The sequence below is a fragment of the Phycodurus eques genome, chromosome 1 (genome assembly GCF_024500275.1).
Source record: "Phycodurus eques isolate BA_2022a chromosome 1, UOR_Pequ_1.1, whole genome shotgun sequence".
NCBI classification, from domain to species: domain Eukaryota; kingdom Metazoa; phylum Chordata; class Actinopteri; order Syngnathiformes; family Syngnathidae; genus Phycodurus; species Phycodurus eques.
Window position 1 is genome coordinate 41,486,209 of NC_084525.1, and position 13,970 is coordinate 41,500,178.

Below are 13,970 nucleotides of genomic sequence, written 5' to 3' on the forward strand. Positions count from 1 at the left end.
TTTTAATAGCCTACAACGTTCATCCAGCCTTTTTTTGCACACCTGGTCATTTCTGGTGTAGGCTACACTGTGCTTTATAATATAGGAGAAAGTGTCCTCAGGTGATTCAATTCAAATGTATTGCAAAAATAAATAAATACAATTTTACCTAAATGAATGTGTAAAAACAAGCAGTTTTTAAAGATTTAATTCAAATGTATTGCACTCAAAAATTAAATACAACTTAAGTGTGTTTGGGCAGTGATTCTTTCTATTGGGTGCTGGTGTACCACACGTAAGAGATTTAACTTGTCCAAATCCTCTGATTTCAGCATCTCAACAGTAGATATTTTCCGATTCTTGTAGTTTTTCATGAACGCAGACTGGTTATCCTTTGTGTTTAATCAAAATAAAACATCTGCTTTTACTTTGGAAAACAACAACATTTTTCCCTATTTACTGACATGTTCCGAACCAAACCAGTAACAATCCTAATCAATTTATGGGAAAAATAAGTCACTTGACTCTATTAGAAAAATCGTTATTTGCAGCCTTATTATGGATAACCTGTAATTGACAAGCTTTTTTTTTAACCTGAAGCAGCTTCACAAGTGTGTAACTAGTACCACTTCGCATTAATCCTTAAAAAAGGTTAGGGAGTAGGCCTACAGCATTAGTGCTTAATTGGTGTCTATTTGGTTTTGGTTAATCAACCAATACTACATTAATAAACAGTAATCCGGTTAACTGATTGAATAATCGATTCTAAAAAAAAAAATTTGTAAGAGTGACAGCCCTAATTTCGAGAATATCTTAAGTGTTTGCAGTCTGATAGACAAAGATGCAAAAAAATAATCATATTGACTCTGCAGAAACGACATCATCAAGCTAATTGCTCTGACCAAAGGTAAGTCCTCTTACATTTTTCAGATTTTTGTAATATTTTCAGCCGTAATCGACTGTCACTCAAACCAATGCTACCCTGTTACTCATAAGAAAAAGACACTCAAAATTTGTCTTGTTTTAAGTCTGATCTTATCACTAGCATAGCAGAGAACTCAGCTATCAGGTCCTCGAGCCTATCGTGGCAACTTCGTGCTGGGCACAGGAGGCAAACTCCCTTGGGCGACTGCAGCAGTGTCACGTGTGACTTCAATTTGACTAGCGCAAAGAATTTATCTGAGCTGTTCCATTTCTATGCCTATGAATCATATCAGCAAGCCAAAAGCCCCTTCGCACCGCCTACAGCGTCCCTTGAATTCTCGCAAATGATCTCAACCTTTGTCCAGCATGATTGAGTGTGCAATTGAATCTTTATATACAATTAAAGTGAAAATTCATATCCATACAAATTCATCTTCAGATCATTGTCAGTTAATCAATACTTAAAAGTGCAAAGTATTCAGTCCAACAGCATACAGTACATTCATAAAGGTATTTAGACCCTCGGTGATTAAATCTGCATTTATGTTGCAAATGCGTTAAAGTTTGTAATACAGGAATCCTGGGTTTAAGATGGTCCCAACATTCCGAAAGGCACACAATGAACAAGTTTCCAACTCGGCATAAGGATATGTGATCATGAGATACAAGGTACGCTCAGATACTGCCGTATCAACAATTTTTCAATGACTTAGTTATTGTAATTATGACTTTACTACTAAATTAGCATTGTTTAGTGGGAAACTGGTACGTAGAAATACGGGTTGCGTCGCCATAGTACGAACGAAACTGTCGTAAACCGAGGACACCTGTAATAAAAAAAATATTTCATATTAAGTGTTGGAATACAACACTTTCTGAATGTACTGTGAATGTCTCCCAAGTGCAAAGTTTCAAAAGCTCCAGTCACAGAGCGCATACACACACACACACAAACACAAACATGCAGTTCTTGTTATCGTTCAAGGGTCCCCATCAGAAGTTCCATAGCGGCCAAGAGAGACACTTCAAACTCTTGATCTGAGAAGCGTGCCACTGACTGCCGGGCGTTGCGTCTTATCTGCAGGCGGCTAGCAGGCGCCAGATTGAGGATTTCCTCGATGGCCTCAGCAAAGCTGTCCTCGTCATCGGCAAGGAAACCTGTCTGGCCTCCATCGAAAGGCACCACGATATCCAGCTTTGGACCACCAGACTTGTGGGCGAGGATGACTTTGCCTGCAGCCATGCACTCCACGACACCTTTTTTTTTTGGGGGGGGGGCAGAGAGGTCAACACATTTAACAAACAAGGGCCTGACAGATATGGATCCCCCCAATATTTGGCAGAAAAAAGACAGAACCAATTAATCAGCCGATTAATTCAAACAAATATGACTAAAAAAACCTTTTGTTGTCCAGTAACATTTACAATACTAAAAATATGAATTACAGGCAGAACATATGGCTGTTTTACGATACTTTGTCCGTTAGTATTTGTTTCCCTTTCCAACAGGGGGGAATTTTCAAGTCCAAAAACATGCAAAAGATTTAGGCCATGAATGTATGCAGTACAGAAGCAACATGAGAAGTTAACGGCAACACGTTATTTATGCACAATGCCCTTTCACTTTAAATCCCATTTCTTCCATTCCATTAGTTTCTTTGCCATTAAGTGATGACTTTAAAATGTAAAACCAGAGCCACCTTTCTCGGATGTCAAAACATGGCATCTTTGAATACATGACATACAGAGAGAGAGTTAAACTGAAACGGGAGCCAATCTTTTTCTTTTATGTTTTTAAAAAGTTTCCCCTCAAGACGTGTGTACCCACAAGTCACGCAAACGCTGAAAAACTTTCCAAAAACATGGTATTGTTTGTTTGAAGGTCATTATCTAGGTCTTATATTGTAAATGTGTTACTGCGTAGAAAGAACATTTTTGACGATTTGAAAAGGGCCAATATTGGCTGATTAATTGGTCGGGTTTTGAAACAAACAGGTCAGTGGTGATCAATTACCAATCCCAAAGTGCTCGTTCCACATGGTGTGCAGTCCAATAGTGGCCCCGCCCAACTCTCTTTTTAACTCTGCGAAGGGTATGTTCAGTTTGAACTCCACCCTGTCAGCCACGCCCTGCTCCTGGCACAGCCCCCGCAGCATCAGCACCCTATCCTGGTCCTCCTGATTCCTGCATCCGCCAATCAGGATCAGCTTCAGAGTCTCCCTGCCCCCAGCGGCCTCCCTCCGCCGATCCAACACCTTCTTGAAAGCTTTGATCTGCAGCCGGTGGTCCTTCTCGGGCCGGAACTGCCCGATGGAGACGATCGAGTGGCACTTTTTGTCCTCGTCTTCCTCTAGCGGGACGTCCAGGAATGCGCTGACATCACAGGGCGGGTAGACCACACTGGTGCGGTTGGAGGCGTGCCACAGTGACAGGATGTGTTCAAGTGTCCAGGAGGAGTTGACCAGGACAAGATCACTGCAGGAGCCGGCCATGCCATACAGCACAGCGAACAGGCAGTAGTAGAGCACCTTGAAGGCGCTCAGGAACAGACTGTCAGAAATGTAACCTGGGTTGTTGAACCTGGAATGAGAGTAGTTCATAATTGGGGTGACCACCTCGTGTGTATCAAGTACGTAAAAGCATACCTGGGGTTCCTTTCTCGAACCACCGACAGCATGTCGGTGCTGATTGTGGGGTAGTGGACGTAAGCGCATACCCCGCATCCTCCCAGGTAGCGGAAAAGGGGCAGAGTGAAAGCGTATCCCATTGAGTCAATGTAAATGTCAGGGACGAATTCTGTGAGTGCTTCCCATCCCAAGAAGATTGAGCCCATGCTTTGCCCAAGCAGGGTGAAGTGAGGAAACAGGCTCGGCTCCACGAGAAATCGGAGCCTCAGAAACACAAAGTGAATCGGTCGGGGAAGGACGATGTTGAATCCGCGCCGTGCTCCATCCACAATCTCATGGGCCGAAACGCCCATGTCGCCTGTGTACACCACAATGTCAACATCCGAGTACCTGTGTGGGCATGTTGAACTCCAAGTTAATTCAACTCTCCAAATGAATTCAGCATAATACATCAACTGTACCTTCGCTGCAGAGCCCTGATCGCACACCAGAGCACCCTCTCTCCCCCACCGCCAGCATTGCAGTAGGGGTGGAAGAAGGCCACGGCGCGACGTCCCGTCCTTGCATGTCGAGCGTTCCTTTTGCCATTCAGCCACAGACGCACTGCCAACATCAGCAGGATCAGCACGGCAAGCAGTAGCAGACACACAAACAGCAGGTGGAACAGCAACTTCCACAAGAAGCTACAACACAGGAGCCCAACAAAAACACGAGTGATGTTACAGGTCGTGCAGACTCTTCGAGGCGCGTGTCGAGTGATGGAGGGGGCGTGTCCGCAAAGCGCCTATCGAGGCTTGCTTCATTCATCAGTATATTTTACACATTATGTTTGGAAATGACTTGGTCAAACATTGTTTTGTAATACATAGTGATTCACGAGAGCCAAAAAGACACAAAAATGCAACAGTGGACGCACCACGAAGGGCGAGAGGCGGAGTACACCCTGAACTGGTCGCCAGCCAATCGCAGAGGATTGTTCAACAGCACTGCAAACCACACAACTCGTGACGGTTATTTAGATATGTACGGCTAAAAAAAAATCAAAACTATTCGAATAAACATCCATCCATCCACTTTCTGGAGTGCTTATCCTCACGCGGGTCGCGGGCGTGCTGGAGCCTATCCCACCTATCTTCGGGCCAGAGGAGGGCTACCCCCCCCCCCCCCCCCCCTCCTCGGACTGGTCGCCAGCCAATCCCAGGGCACATATAAACAAACAACCATTCGCACATGAGGGTAATTTAGAGTCTTCAGTCAACCTACCACGCATGTTTTTGGGATGTGGGAGAAAACCGCAGTGCCCGGAGAAAACCCACGCAGGCACGGGGAGAACATGCAAACTCCACATAGGCGGGGCCGGACTCGAACCCGGGTCCTGAAAACTGTGAGGCCGCCTAGAATAAGCATATTTAACAAAAACAACAACTGTACAGTTAACCTCTCTCAGCTGAGCTCTTCTATGTGACTGCAATAATGATCAACGAACAAGAGACACTATATACAGTACCAACTACAGCACATTACTGTATCGAAAAGACACAATCAGTTACCACCGTTTTTCATTTGATTCGATTTACGTTTATGGTCTTGAAGTGGATTTCATACAAATATTCACTATTTAATTATGACGACTACTGTGTTACGTCGTCGTAACTTGAGGACCGCTTGTGCACTGATTAGCTTTCAAACTATGCGAAAATAAAAAACACCGTGACGAGAAAATGTAATGAACAGAAATGGCAACGGTTTTCAAGGGTTGAAAAAAAATAACAGCAACATTTTTACAAACGTGTTGAGAGTATTACTAGCGTACGTACCGTACCTCAAACAGAGAACGAGTTCGTCGTGTGCCGACATTTTGTTCGACACAGACCACAAACCACGCGTCACCCTTCAATTTGGCACTTTATTGTGACTTACACTTCAGTAGCGCCATTTACAGGCGAGGATGTATAACTACATCACAACTGCTGCTTTCCGACAATGGAGGGCTATTGGCGCGATCCAATAAAATGTAATTATTTCACTATTTTGGATTTTTTCAATATTTATGTAATTAGTACACTTTTATTCAATTTCTCAATGTATTTAATGATTTGACTTCTGATTGACATTTTCGAAACTCCCAAGCACTCACTCAGGCATGTGAGTGAACGGCAGTGGGGGTCAAACGGCAGGCACCTCACTGTCTGAAAAGTGTTATCAATCATCACCAAAATTTATGTGTCTACTCATGCCCACTTCTATGGAAGCGTATTGCATTCACTTGGATAAAAAATAATAATAAATAATCCTATTTTTCTGAGTATTTCTTTTTGAGGCCTTTGTTTTTCTGACACAAAAAAATTCCACCTATTTTTCTGACTATTTTTTTCTGTTTTTCGGACAATTTTTTTTTCCCCACCTGTTTTTCGGACTATTTGTTTCTGTTTACCATATCTGTCCAACTGATTCTGGGCAAACATTGCTGTATCTAGCAATAGGCTTTCCTCCTGAACAAACGCAAAGTCTGCAGGTGCCTGTGTAATGTCGACAACCAAATAACAATACCATCTATGTGACTCAAAGAAGAGTATCTCCCAGTGCCTTAAACCCATATCAAAATAAAACTTGATCAAACTGAATAAGCCGGTCATGTTGCTTATGATTCACGAGACCCAAAAAGACACAAAAATGCATTCCGCAAAGAGTCAGTTGCAGTTCGCAGGTTCTCGCATGAGTTCGATGTGTCCCGATAACTCAGAAAAAAATTTGTCAGAAAAACAGGTGGGGAAAAAAATAGTCAGAAAAACAGGTGGAAAAAGATTTTGTCAGAAAAACAGAAAAAAATTATCAGAAAAACAAAGACCTCAAAAAATTACTCAGAAAAACAGGTTTTTTTTATCCAAGTGAATGCAATACGCTTCCGTACACTTCAACCTCCAAAAATATAAAAAAGATAACCCCGGTACTACGGATGCTGTCCACGTTAAGCCTAAGCTTTTTAACGTTAAGCGTTTTAGACAGTCCACTAAAATGACTGTTAATAACTCGGACATGAAGCGCATTAAACATGCTGGCCTATGTATTCGCCATTAAATGCGTGACGTTTCTTCAAATGTCTGTTATTAATTCACAGACGAACTCATGCAGAAGAAATTGGGGGCTGGATCAGTGCTAGTCCCACCCAGTGCCCGCCCACTGAATTTGATGGGACGGGATGACAGATACACTAAAATGATTTCATGATGCACAAGCAGGGACAGTGAAATCATTAAATGAATATGAGATAATTCAATAAACAGTTAAATAAATAAATAAATAAATAAATACAGTAAATAATGACATATTCAAATTTGACACTCCCTGCATATTTGACAGTCTAAATGTAATGCAATGTCTAACTTATTTTGACCCTTTTACAAACGGTTAAATATGTATTTTTGGAACAGGGGTTCACCGATCTACTCACTCGTAGCCATGCGGATTGATCAATGCCCCCGCTCTCCCAAAAAGCCAAAGTTCAACTTCTAAATAAACAGTTCAATCAATAACAACTCACTACCCGCACAGTTTGAACGAACGTCTATCATTTGTACCCTTTCCATCATGAAGACAATTGTGATTTGGTTTGTTTTAATTGGCCAACTCCTCAAGACGGGGCACTGCACTCAAACACAGTAAGTTGGATTTTCTTTTTTAATGTGTGGATAAATTAACTCTCATAGCATAATGTCAATTCGGTTGTTAAATTTATTTGCGTTATTTTTTTTTTGTAGCAACCAAATTCTGTCAATCACACCAAGAACACCCGAACAAGTGGGCATCTTGAAGAATATCTCCAGCCAATACGAGGTTGAATTGACAGGCAGTTGTTTTGCTTTGTTTTTCTGCTCCTTTATTGTGTCCATGTGACATGTCCACAGACAGCATTGTGGCAGCCCATCGACCCTCAGTACATCCAAGAAGAAACTCAAGTTCACCTCTTTGTTCCTGCAAAGAGCTCAGCCACAGTAAAAGATTTGCTGCAACGATATGATATAGCAAATGAGTATGTTGTTTGTCTAAAAACACATATTTACAGTAGGTACAGAAAGTATTCAGACCCCCTTACATTTTTCACTCTTTTTTTATATTGTAGCCATTTGCTAAAATCATTTAAGTTCATTTTTTTCCATATTAATGTACACACAGCAACCCATATGGACATAAAAAAAATTGAATTGTTGAAATTTTTGCAGATTTATTAAAAAAGAAAAACTGAACTATCACACAGCCATAAGTATTCAGACCCTTTGCTCAGTATTTAGTAGAAGCACCCTTTTGAGCTAATACAGCCATGAGTCTTCTTGGGAATGATGCAACAAATTTTTCACACCTGGATTTTTTGGATCATCTGCCATTCCTCCGTGCAGATCCTCTCTAATGTTGTCAGGTTGGATGGTGAATGTTGGTGGGCAGCCATTTTCAGGTCTCTCCCGAGATGCTCAATTGGGTTTTAGGCAGCTCTGGCTGGGCCATTCAAGAACAGTCACGGAGTTGTTCTGAAGCCACTCCTTCGGTATTTTAGCTGTGTGCTTAGGGTCATTGTCTTTTTTGAAGGTGAACCTTCAGCCCAGTCTGAGGTTCTGGGCACTGTGGAGAAGGTTTTTGTCCAGGATATCCCTGTACTTGGCCGCATTCATATTTTCTTCGATTGCAACCAGTCCTCCTGTCCCTGCAGCTGAAAAACACCGCCACAGCATGATGCTGCCACCACCATACTTCACTGTTGGGACTGTATTGGACAGGTGATGAGCAGTGTCTGGTTTTCTCCACACATGCCACTTAGAATTAAGGCCAACAATTTGTATCTTGGTCTCATCAGACCAGAGAATCTTATTTCTCACCATCTTGGAGTCGTTCGGGTTTTTGTTTTTTTTAGCAAACTCCATGGAGGCTTTCATGTGTCTTTTACTGAGGAGAGGCTTCCATCGAGCTACTCTGCCATAAAGCCCCGACTGGTGGAGGGCTGCAGTGATGGTTGACTCTCTAGAACAGGGGTGTCAAACTCTTTTTTTGTCTCATTGTAGTTATGATTTTTGTCTCATTGTAGTTGTGATTTCCCTCAGAGGGCCGTTAGAACAGTGAAACCATATAAATGTTTAATCATCACCAAAACATTATTACCATTACACAATAAATTGAGGGATAACTAGTTTTGAAATCAGAAGACAAGGATAATAGTTTTTTCAAGTATTGCTTAAGTTACTGAAGAAGAAGGGGTTGGTAACAGAAAAACTCAATATCTCAACATCCATCCATCCCTCCATTTTCTGAGCTATTTTCTCCTCACTCGAGTCGCGGGCGTGCTGGAGCCAATCCCAGCTATCATCGGGCAGGAGGCGGGGTACACCCTGAACTGATTGCCAGCCAATCGCAGGGCACAAACAAACAAACAACCATTTGCACTCACATTCACACCTACGGGCAATTTAGAGTTGCCAATTAACATACCATACATGTTTTTGGGATGTGGGAGGAAACCAGAGTGCCCGGAGAAATCCCATGCAGGCACAGGGAGAACATGCCAACTCCACACAGGCGGGGCCGGGGATTGAACCCTGGTCCTCAGAACTGTGAGGCTGACGCTCTAACCAGTCCACCACCGTGCCGCATTATCGCAACATTATTGTTTATTATTCTGACAATTTGGAATTTGGGTATAGATCTTAGCAAAAATCACGGAAGTTGACTAGCATGATTTGCTTTCGCGAGCCACATAAAATGATGTGGCGGGCCGCATCTGGCCCCCGGCACTTGAGTTTGACACTTATGTTCTCGAACTTTCTCCCATCTCCCGACTGCGTTTCTGGAGCTCCGCCACAGTGATCTTTGGGTTCTTCATTAGCTCGCTCACTAAGGCTCTTCTCCCCCAATTGCTCAGTTTGGCCAGACGGCCAGCTCTAGGAAGGGTTCTGATCGTCCCGAACGTCTTCCATTTCAGGATTATGGAGGCCACTGTGCTCTTAGGAACCTTAAGTGCAGCAGAATTTTTTTTGTAACCTTGGCCAGATCTGTGCCTTGCCACAATTCTGTCTCTGAGCTCTTCAGGCAGTTCCTTTGACCTCACGATTCTCATTTGCTCTGACATGCACTGTGAGCTGTAAGGTCTTATATAGACAGGTGTGTGGTTTTCCTAATCAAGTCCAATCAGTATAATCAAACACAGCTGGACTCCAATGACGGTGTAGAACCATCTCATGGATGATCAGAAGAAATGGACACCACCCGAGTTAAATATATGAGTGTCACAGCAAAAGGTCTGAATACTTATGGCTGTGTGATATTGCAGTTTTTCTTTTTTAATAAATCAGCAAAAAAATCAACAATTAAATTTTTTTCTGTCAATATGGGGTGCTGTGTGTACATTAATGAGAAAAAAAATGAACTTAAATGATTTTAACAAATGGCTGCAATATAGCAAAGAGAGAAAAATGTGGGGTCTGAAAACCCACTGTACACGTACCTACAATCAGTCTTATTTCAGTGGAGCAAAAAGCTTTTGTCAAACTGTGTTTTCCAGAGTGTTACTGGACAACACCGATCTACTGATTGAAATGCAGACGAGGAACGACTCCACAGACCCGAGAAGCACCACGAGTTTCTTTGAGCGATATCACCGCCTGGAGGATGTATATGCCTTCTATAACATGCTGGGTTCCCTAACGATGAAGGGTTGACCTGCATTTTTTTTTTGTCTCCTTCAGATCTATTATTGGATCAACAGGACCTCTCAAGACAACCCAAATACCATAAAAACCATTCTTCTGGGTTCCTCATTTGAGAAACAACCACTCTATGTTCTGAAGGTGCATATAATTCCATCAATCAAATGCAACAACTCTGATATGATAAGCATGGTGATACACATCTGAACATGTTGCTGGAGCTGACCCAATTGCAACTTAGTACAACTTCTGGCCCTGCATATCCTATTTTGGACAGGTTTGATGTGTGCACTCTCCCCAACATTTAACAATATCATCCTTGTGAGAACACACTCAAGAACTGCAAGTACAACATAGTAGCACACAGACAACCTCTTCGTTGTTAAGAAGTGCATTACTCATTCATTTTCTATGACTGAGATCATATTTTATTCCACCCTCAGCTGTCGCTTAACAGTGGGAATAAGAAGGCTTTGTGGATTGACTGTGGAATCCACGCCAGAGAGTGGATCTCTCCGGCTTTCTGCTTATGGTTTGTACAATATGTGAGTAAATCTGGTTCGTATGATCTGTGGTTTAGTGCACAAATCAGTTGGGTAAGACATTCTCCTCTCCGCAGTCCTTAGCTTTTTACAAGCAAAACCAAGATATAACTGACATTTTAGACAACATGGATGTTTACGTCCTACCTGTGATGAATCCTGATGGGTATCTGTACACATGGACTACGGTAAAAGTGCATCCGCGAGAAGTGGACAGTCATTTATAGCGGATGTTTGATTTACCACTGCATACTTGTTGCGTGTCTCAGAACCGAATGTGGAGGAAGAGCCGATCAGTCCACCCGGATAGCTACTGTGTTGGTGTTGACCTAAACAGGAACTTTGACGCAAACTGGTGCAGTAAGTCTCCCAGTAATGTAGACACATGGACAAAATTGTTACTACCCTTCCAGTAAAGCAAACAAAAACACAATGGTCACTGAAATAACTTGAAACTGACTGAAGTAATAATAAAGAAACATTTTAAATGATTTGTTTAAAAAAATACTAATGTAACTGGCCTGGACAAAAATGATGTTATCCTTAACTAATATTTTGTTGTCCAACTCTTTTGAAGCAATCACTCCACATGTTTGTAGCTTTTACTGAGACTTGCGCACCTGTCATTGGTGAGCAAACTACTTCAATTGTCTCAGGTTAGAAGTGTGCATTCTCCAGACTGCACGTTTAAGCTTCTTCGACAGATGTTCAATAGGGTTTAGATCGAGATGGACAACTAAGCCACCAGGGTTCTTGGATATTCTGCTTAGAACAGATGAGACAAAAATTGAGCCTTTTGTCAAGTCACAACTCTACGTTAATAAACAAATTGGAGCCTCTGGTTTGGTGCTGCTACAAAAAATGACAAACTCCGACTGCAACTGACAATTAAAACTGCTGAAAGGATTGTCGGTACCCCCCTACTCACCCTCGAGGACTTGCACGCTGCCAGAACTAAGACAAGAGCGTTCAAAATCCTCTCGGACTCTCCACATCCCGGTCACTGGCTCTTCCAGCTCCTTCCCTCAGGTAGGCGCTACCGATCAATGCAAACTAGAATTAGCAGACATTCCAACAGCTTCTTCCCTCTTGCAACCAACTTCCTAAACACCTAACCTACAATTCCATTGCAACATGCTTGGAATTTTTTGTCTTGAGTTTGTTGTCACATTTCTGTCGGGGCAATTATATATTACCCGTGCACTCACACTGCACTATTTGCATATCTGTTGTTGACCAATACTGGCCACAAATGCCAGAGTAGCATCTGCTCCATTTGCACACTGACTGAGGAGTATCTGCAACATTTGCACAATGAACATTGTCCCAGATACTACTTTCGCCCTTTTGCCCAATGTTCATTGCACCGGACTTTTGCAATATTAGTCATTCGAACTGCTCTAAGTGCTAGAGGACTCTGCATCTTTTTGCACAATTGTCAAAAAAAAAAAAAAAAATGTACCGGCATTACCAGATAACTAGCAAACCTTTATTGCTCAGTTTTTGTCAATGTCTTTATGTCTCCAAAGTGATCTCTGTCAATTGATTGTCTGTTGTCATACTATAGCGGCTCCAATTACCGGAGACAAATTCCTTGTGTGTTTTTTGGACATACTGGGCAAATAAAGATGATTATGATTCTGATATAAAGAAAAGATCAATACTGCAAAACATGGAGGACGCTCGGTTTTGGGGCAGCTTTGCTGCATCAGTCACAGAATGTCTTGAATGTCTTGGAAAAATGACAAAAGAATGATTGAGGTTGTCAGTGAAGGCTGACGCTTGGTGACAGAACCAATGACAATGCAAAAGTTGGCCGTGCTCGTTGCCAAGGCTGCAATGCCTCTCTCCTTATTTGTTGACCGGGACGTTCATGCCAGACTTTTCCCAAATTGCGGACATCGCGGTGACCACAAACACATAAGAATGGCTAAAACAAAATATCAGACTATTCGGACAAGCCGTGGTTTCAATCCTACTGAATATTTGACGAAGGAGCTACAGTAAAACATGCAGTCAGGAGAAGTCACCCTTCAAACCTGAAACAGTTTGTACACAAGAAGTGGGGCAAAATACCTGTTGACAGGTACACAAGTCTCACTCAGAGTTACCAACATTGCATTGTGTGATTGCAGTCTTTTCCTCTAAATGTTGTGTAACAAAATATGAAGTTATGGGTACCATAATTAGGTCCAAGCCAGTTTCCTTTCTTTTTAAAACAATTCTGCCATTGTGAGTTTTGTATTTGTGGAATAGAAGGGTACCCGAAATTGTGTCTATGTGTATACTGTACTGTAATTTCAAATGTGTGCCTTGGAATTGCTCTTATTTGGAGTCTGTGTTGCCCGCCAGCGGAGGGAGCCTCCAATGATTCCTGCAGTGAGATCTACTGCGGTGCCTTCCCTGAATCAGAACCCGAATCGGAGGCCGTAGCCAACTTCCTGCGCAGTAAAAAGGACACGATCCAGCTTTACCTCAGCATCCACGCCTACTCTCAGATGCTGCTCTTCCCATACTCATGTACCTTGGATGAGGCACAGAACCACAATGAGCTGGTGAGAGCTTATGCCCAGCCCAATACAGAGGCTCAATTTGATCAAAAGATGTTTTTAGAATCCAAAACATACAGACGTACAAGAAATGTTTTTTCTAACTTTGGATGTTGAACTTTAATCTCTAATTTAAGTTTGAGATGGCCCAAGAAGCTTCACAAAATATCAGACGATATTACAGAAACACTTACAAATATGGTGCAGGAGCGCAGACGATATGTGAGTGAGTTATTTTTCATTCAAGCTCATTTGACTGATTCAAAGTACTGATGCATTGCTCTAACTATCCTGCAGATCTGGCACCTGGTGGCTCCGATGACTGGGCGTACAATCTTGGCATAAAGTACTCATTCACGTTTGAGCTCCAGGATCGTGGACGCTATGGCTTTCTTCTGCCACCGTCTCACATTTCCAGGGCGTGCAATGAAGCGCTCCTTGCCGTGAAGACCATTGCTCTTAGGGTCATAGACAAAACACAAGCTTCAATAAGTTCTTCAGCTGTTTAAGTAGCAATACCAGAAAATTTGGATTAAACCTGAAAATGACTTTCAAGTTGTGTTTTTCCTCATTATTACAGCGTGTCACCTTTTTAAGGGTTAAAAAGTGCTCAGACCTTGGATAAAGTGTTTAAAAGTATATGAAATTAACAGCATTTCT

General features: G+C 42.2%; 2 protein-coding genes across 3 annotated transcripts; one reads left to right on the forward strand and one right to left on the reverse strand.

Moving 5' to 3' along the window:
• Window positions 1–1,273: 1,273 nt before the first annotated feature.
• alg11 (ALG11 alpha-1,2-mannosyltransferase) lies at window positions 1,274–5,410 on the reverse strand. 2 transcript variants are annotated; one of them, XM_061692271.1, is made up of 5 exons: window positions 5,353–5,410; window positions 3,992–4,213; window positions 3,549–3,920; window positions 2,918–3,483; window positions 1,274–2,160 (listed from the first exon to the last, which is right to left on the reverse strand). In XM_061692271.1, exons 1-5 carry the CDS (start codon window positions 5,385–5,387, stop codon window positions 1,877–1,879), a joined length of 1,479 nt encoding a protein of 492 aa, XP_061548255.1. In that variant the 5' UTR covers window positions 5,388–5,410; the 3' UTR covers window positions 1,274–1,876. The 2 variants fall into 2 exon arrangements, with proteins under 2 accessions (XP_061548255.1, XP_061548264.1); XM_061692280.1 differs by having other exon boundaries at window positions 3,549–3,888; window positions 3,992–4,133; window positions 5,353–5,389.
• A 1,708-nt stretch (window positions 5,411–7,118) lies between these two features.
• cpb2 (carboxypeptidase B2 (plasma)) lies at window positions 7,119–13,819 on the forward strand. Its single transcript, XM_061699299.1, has 11 exons — window positions 7,119–7,189; window positions 7,289–7,364; window positions 7,436–7,560; window positions 10,075–10,183; window positions 10,259–10,360; window positions 10,663–10,764; window positions 10,839–10,949; window positions 11,031–11,121; window positions 13,114–13,316; window positions 13,448–13,532; window positions 13,608–13,819. The coding sequence occupies exons 1-11, from the start codon at window positions 7,119–7,121 to the stop codon at window positions 13,817–13,819; spliced, it is 1,287 nt and encodes a 428-aa protein (XP_061555283.1).
• The last annotated feature ends 151 nt before the right edge of the window (window positions 13,820–13,970 follow it).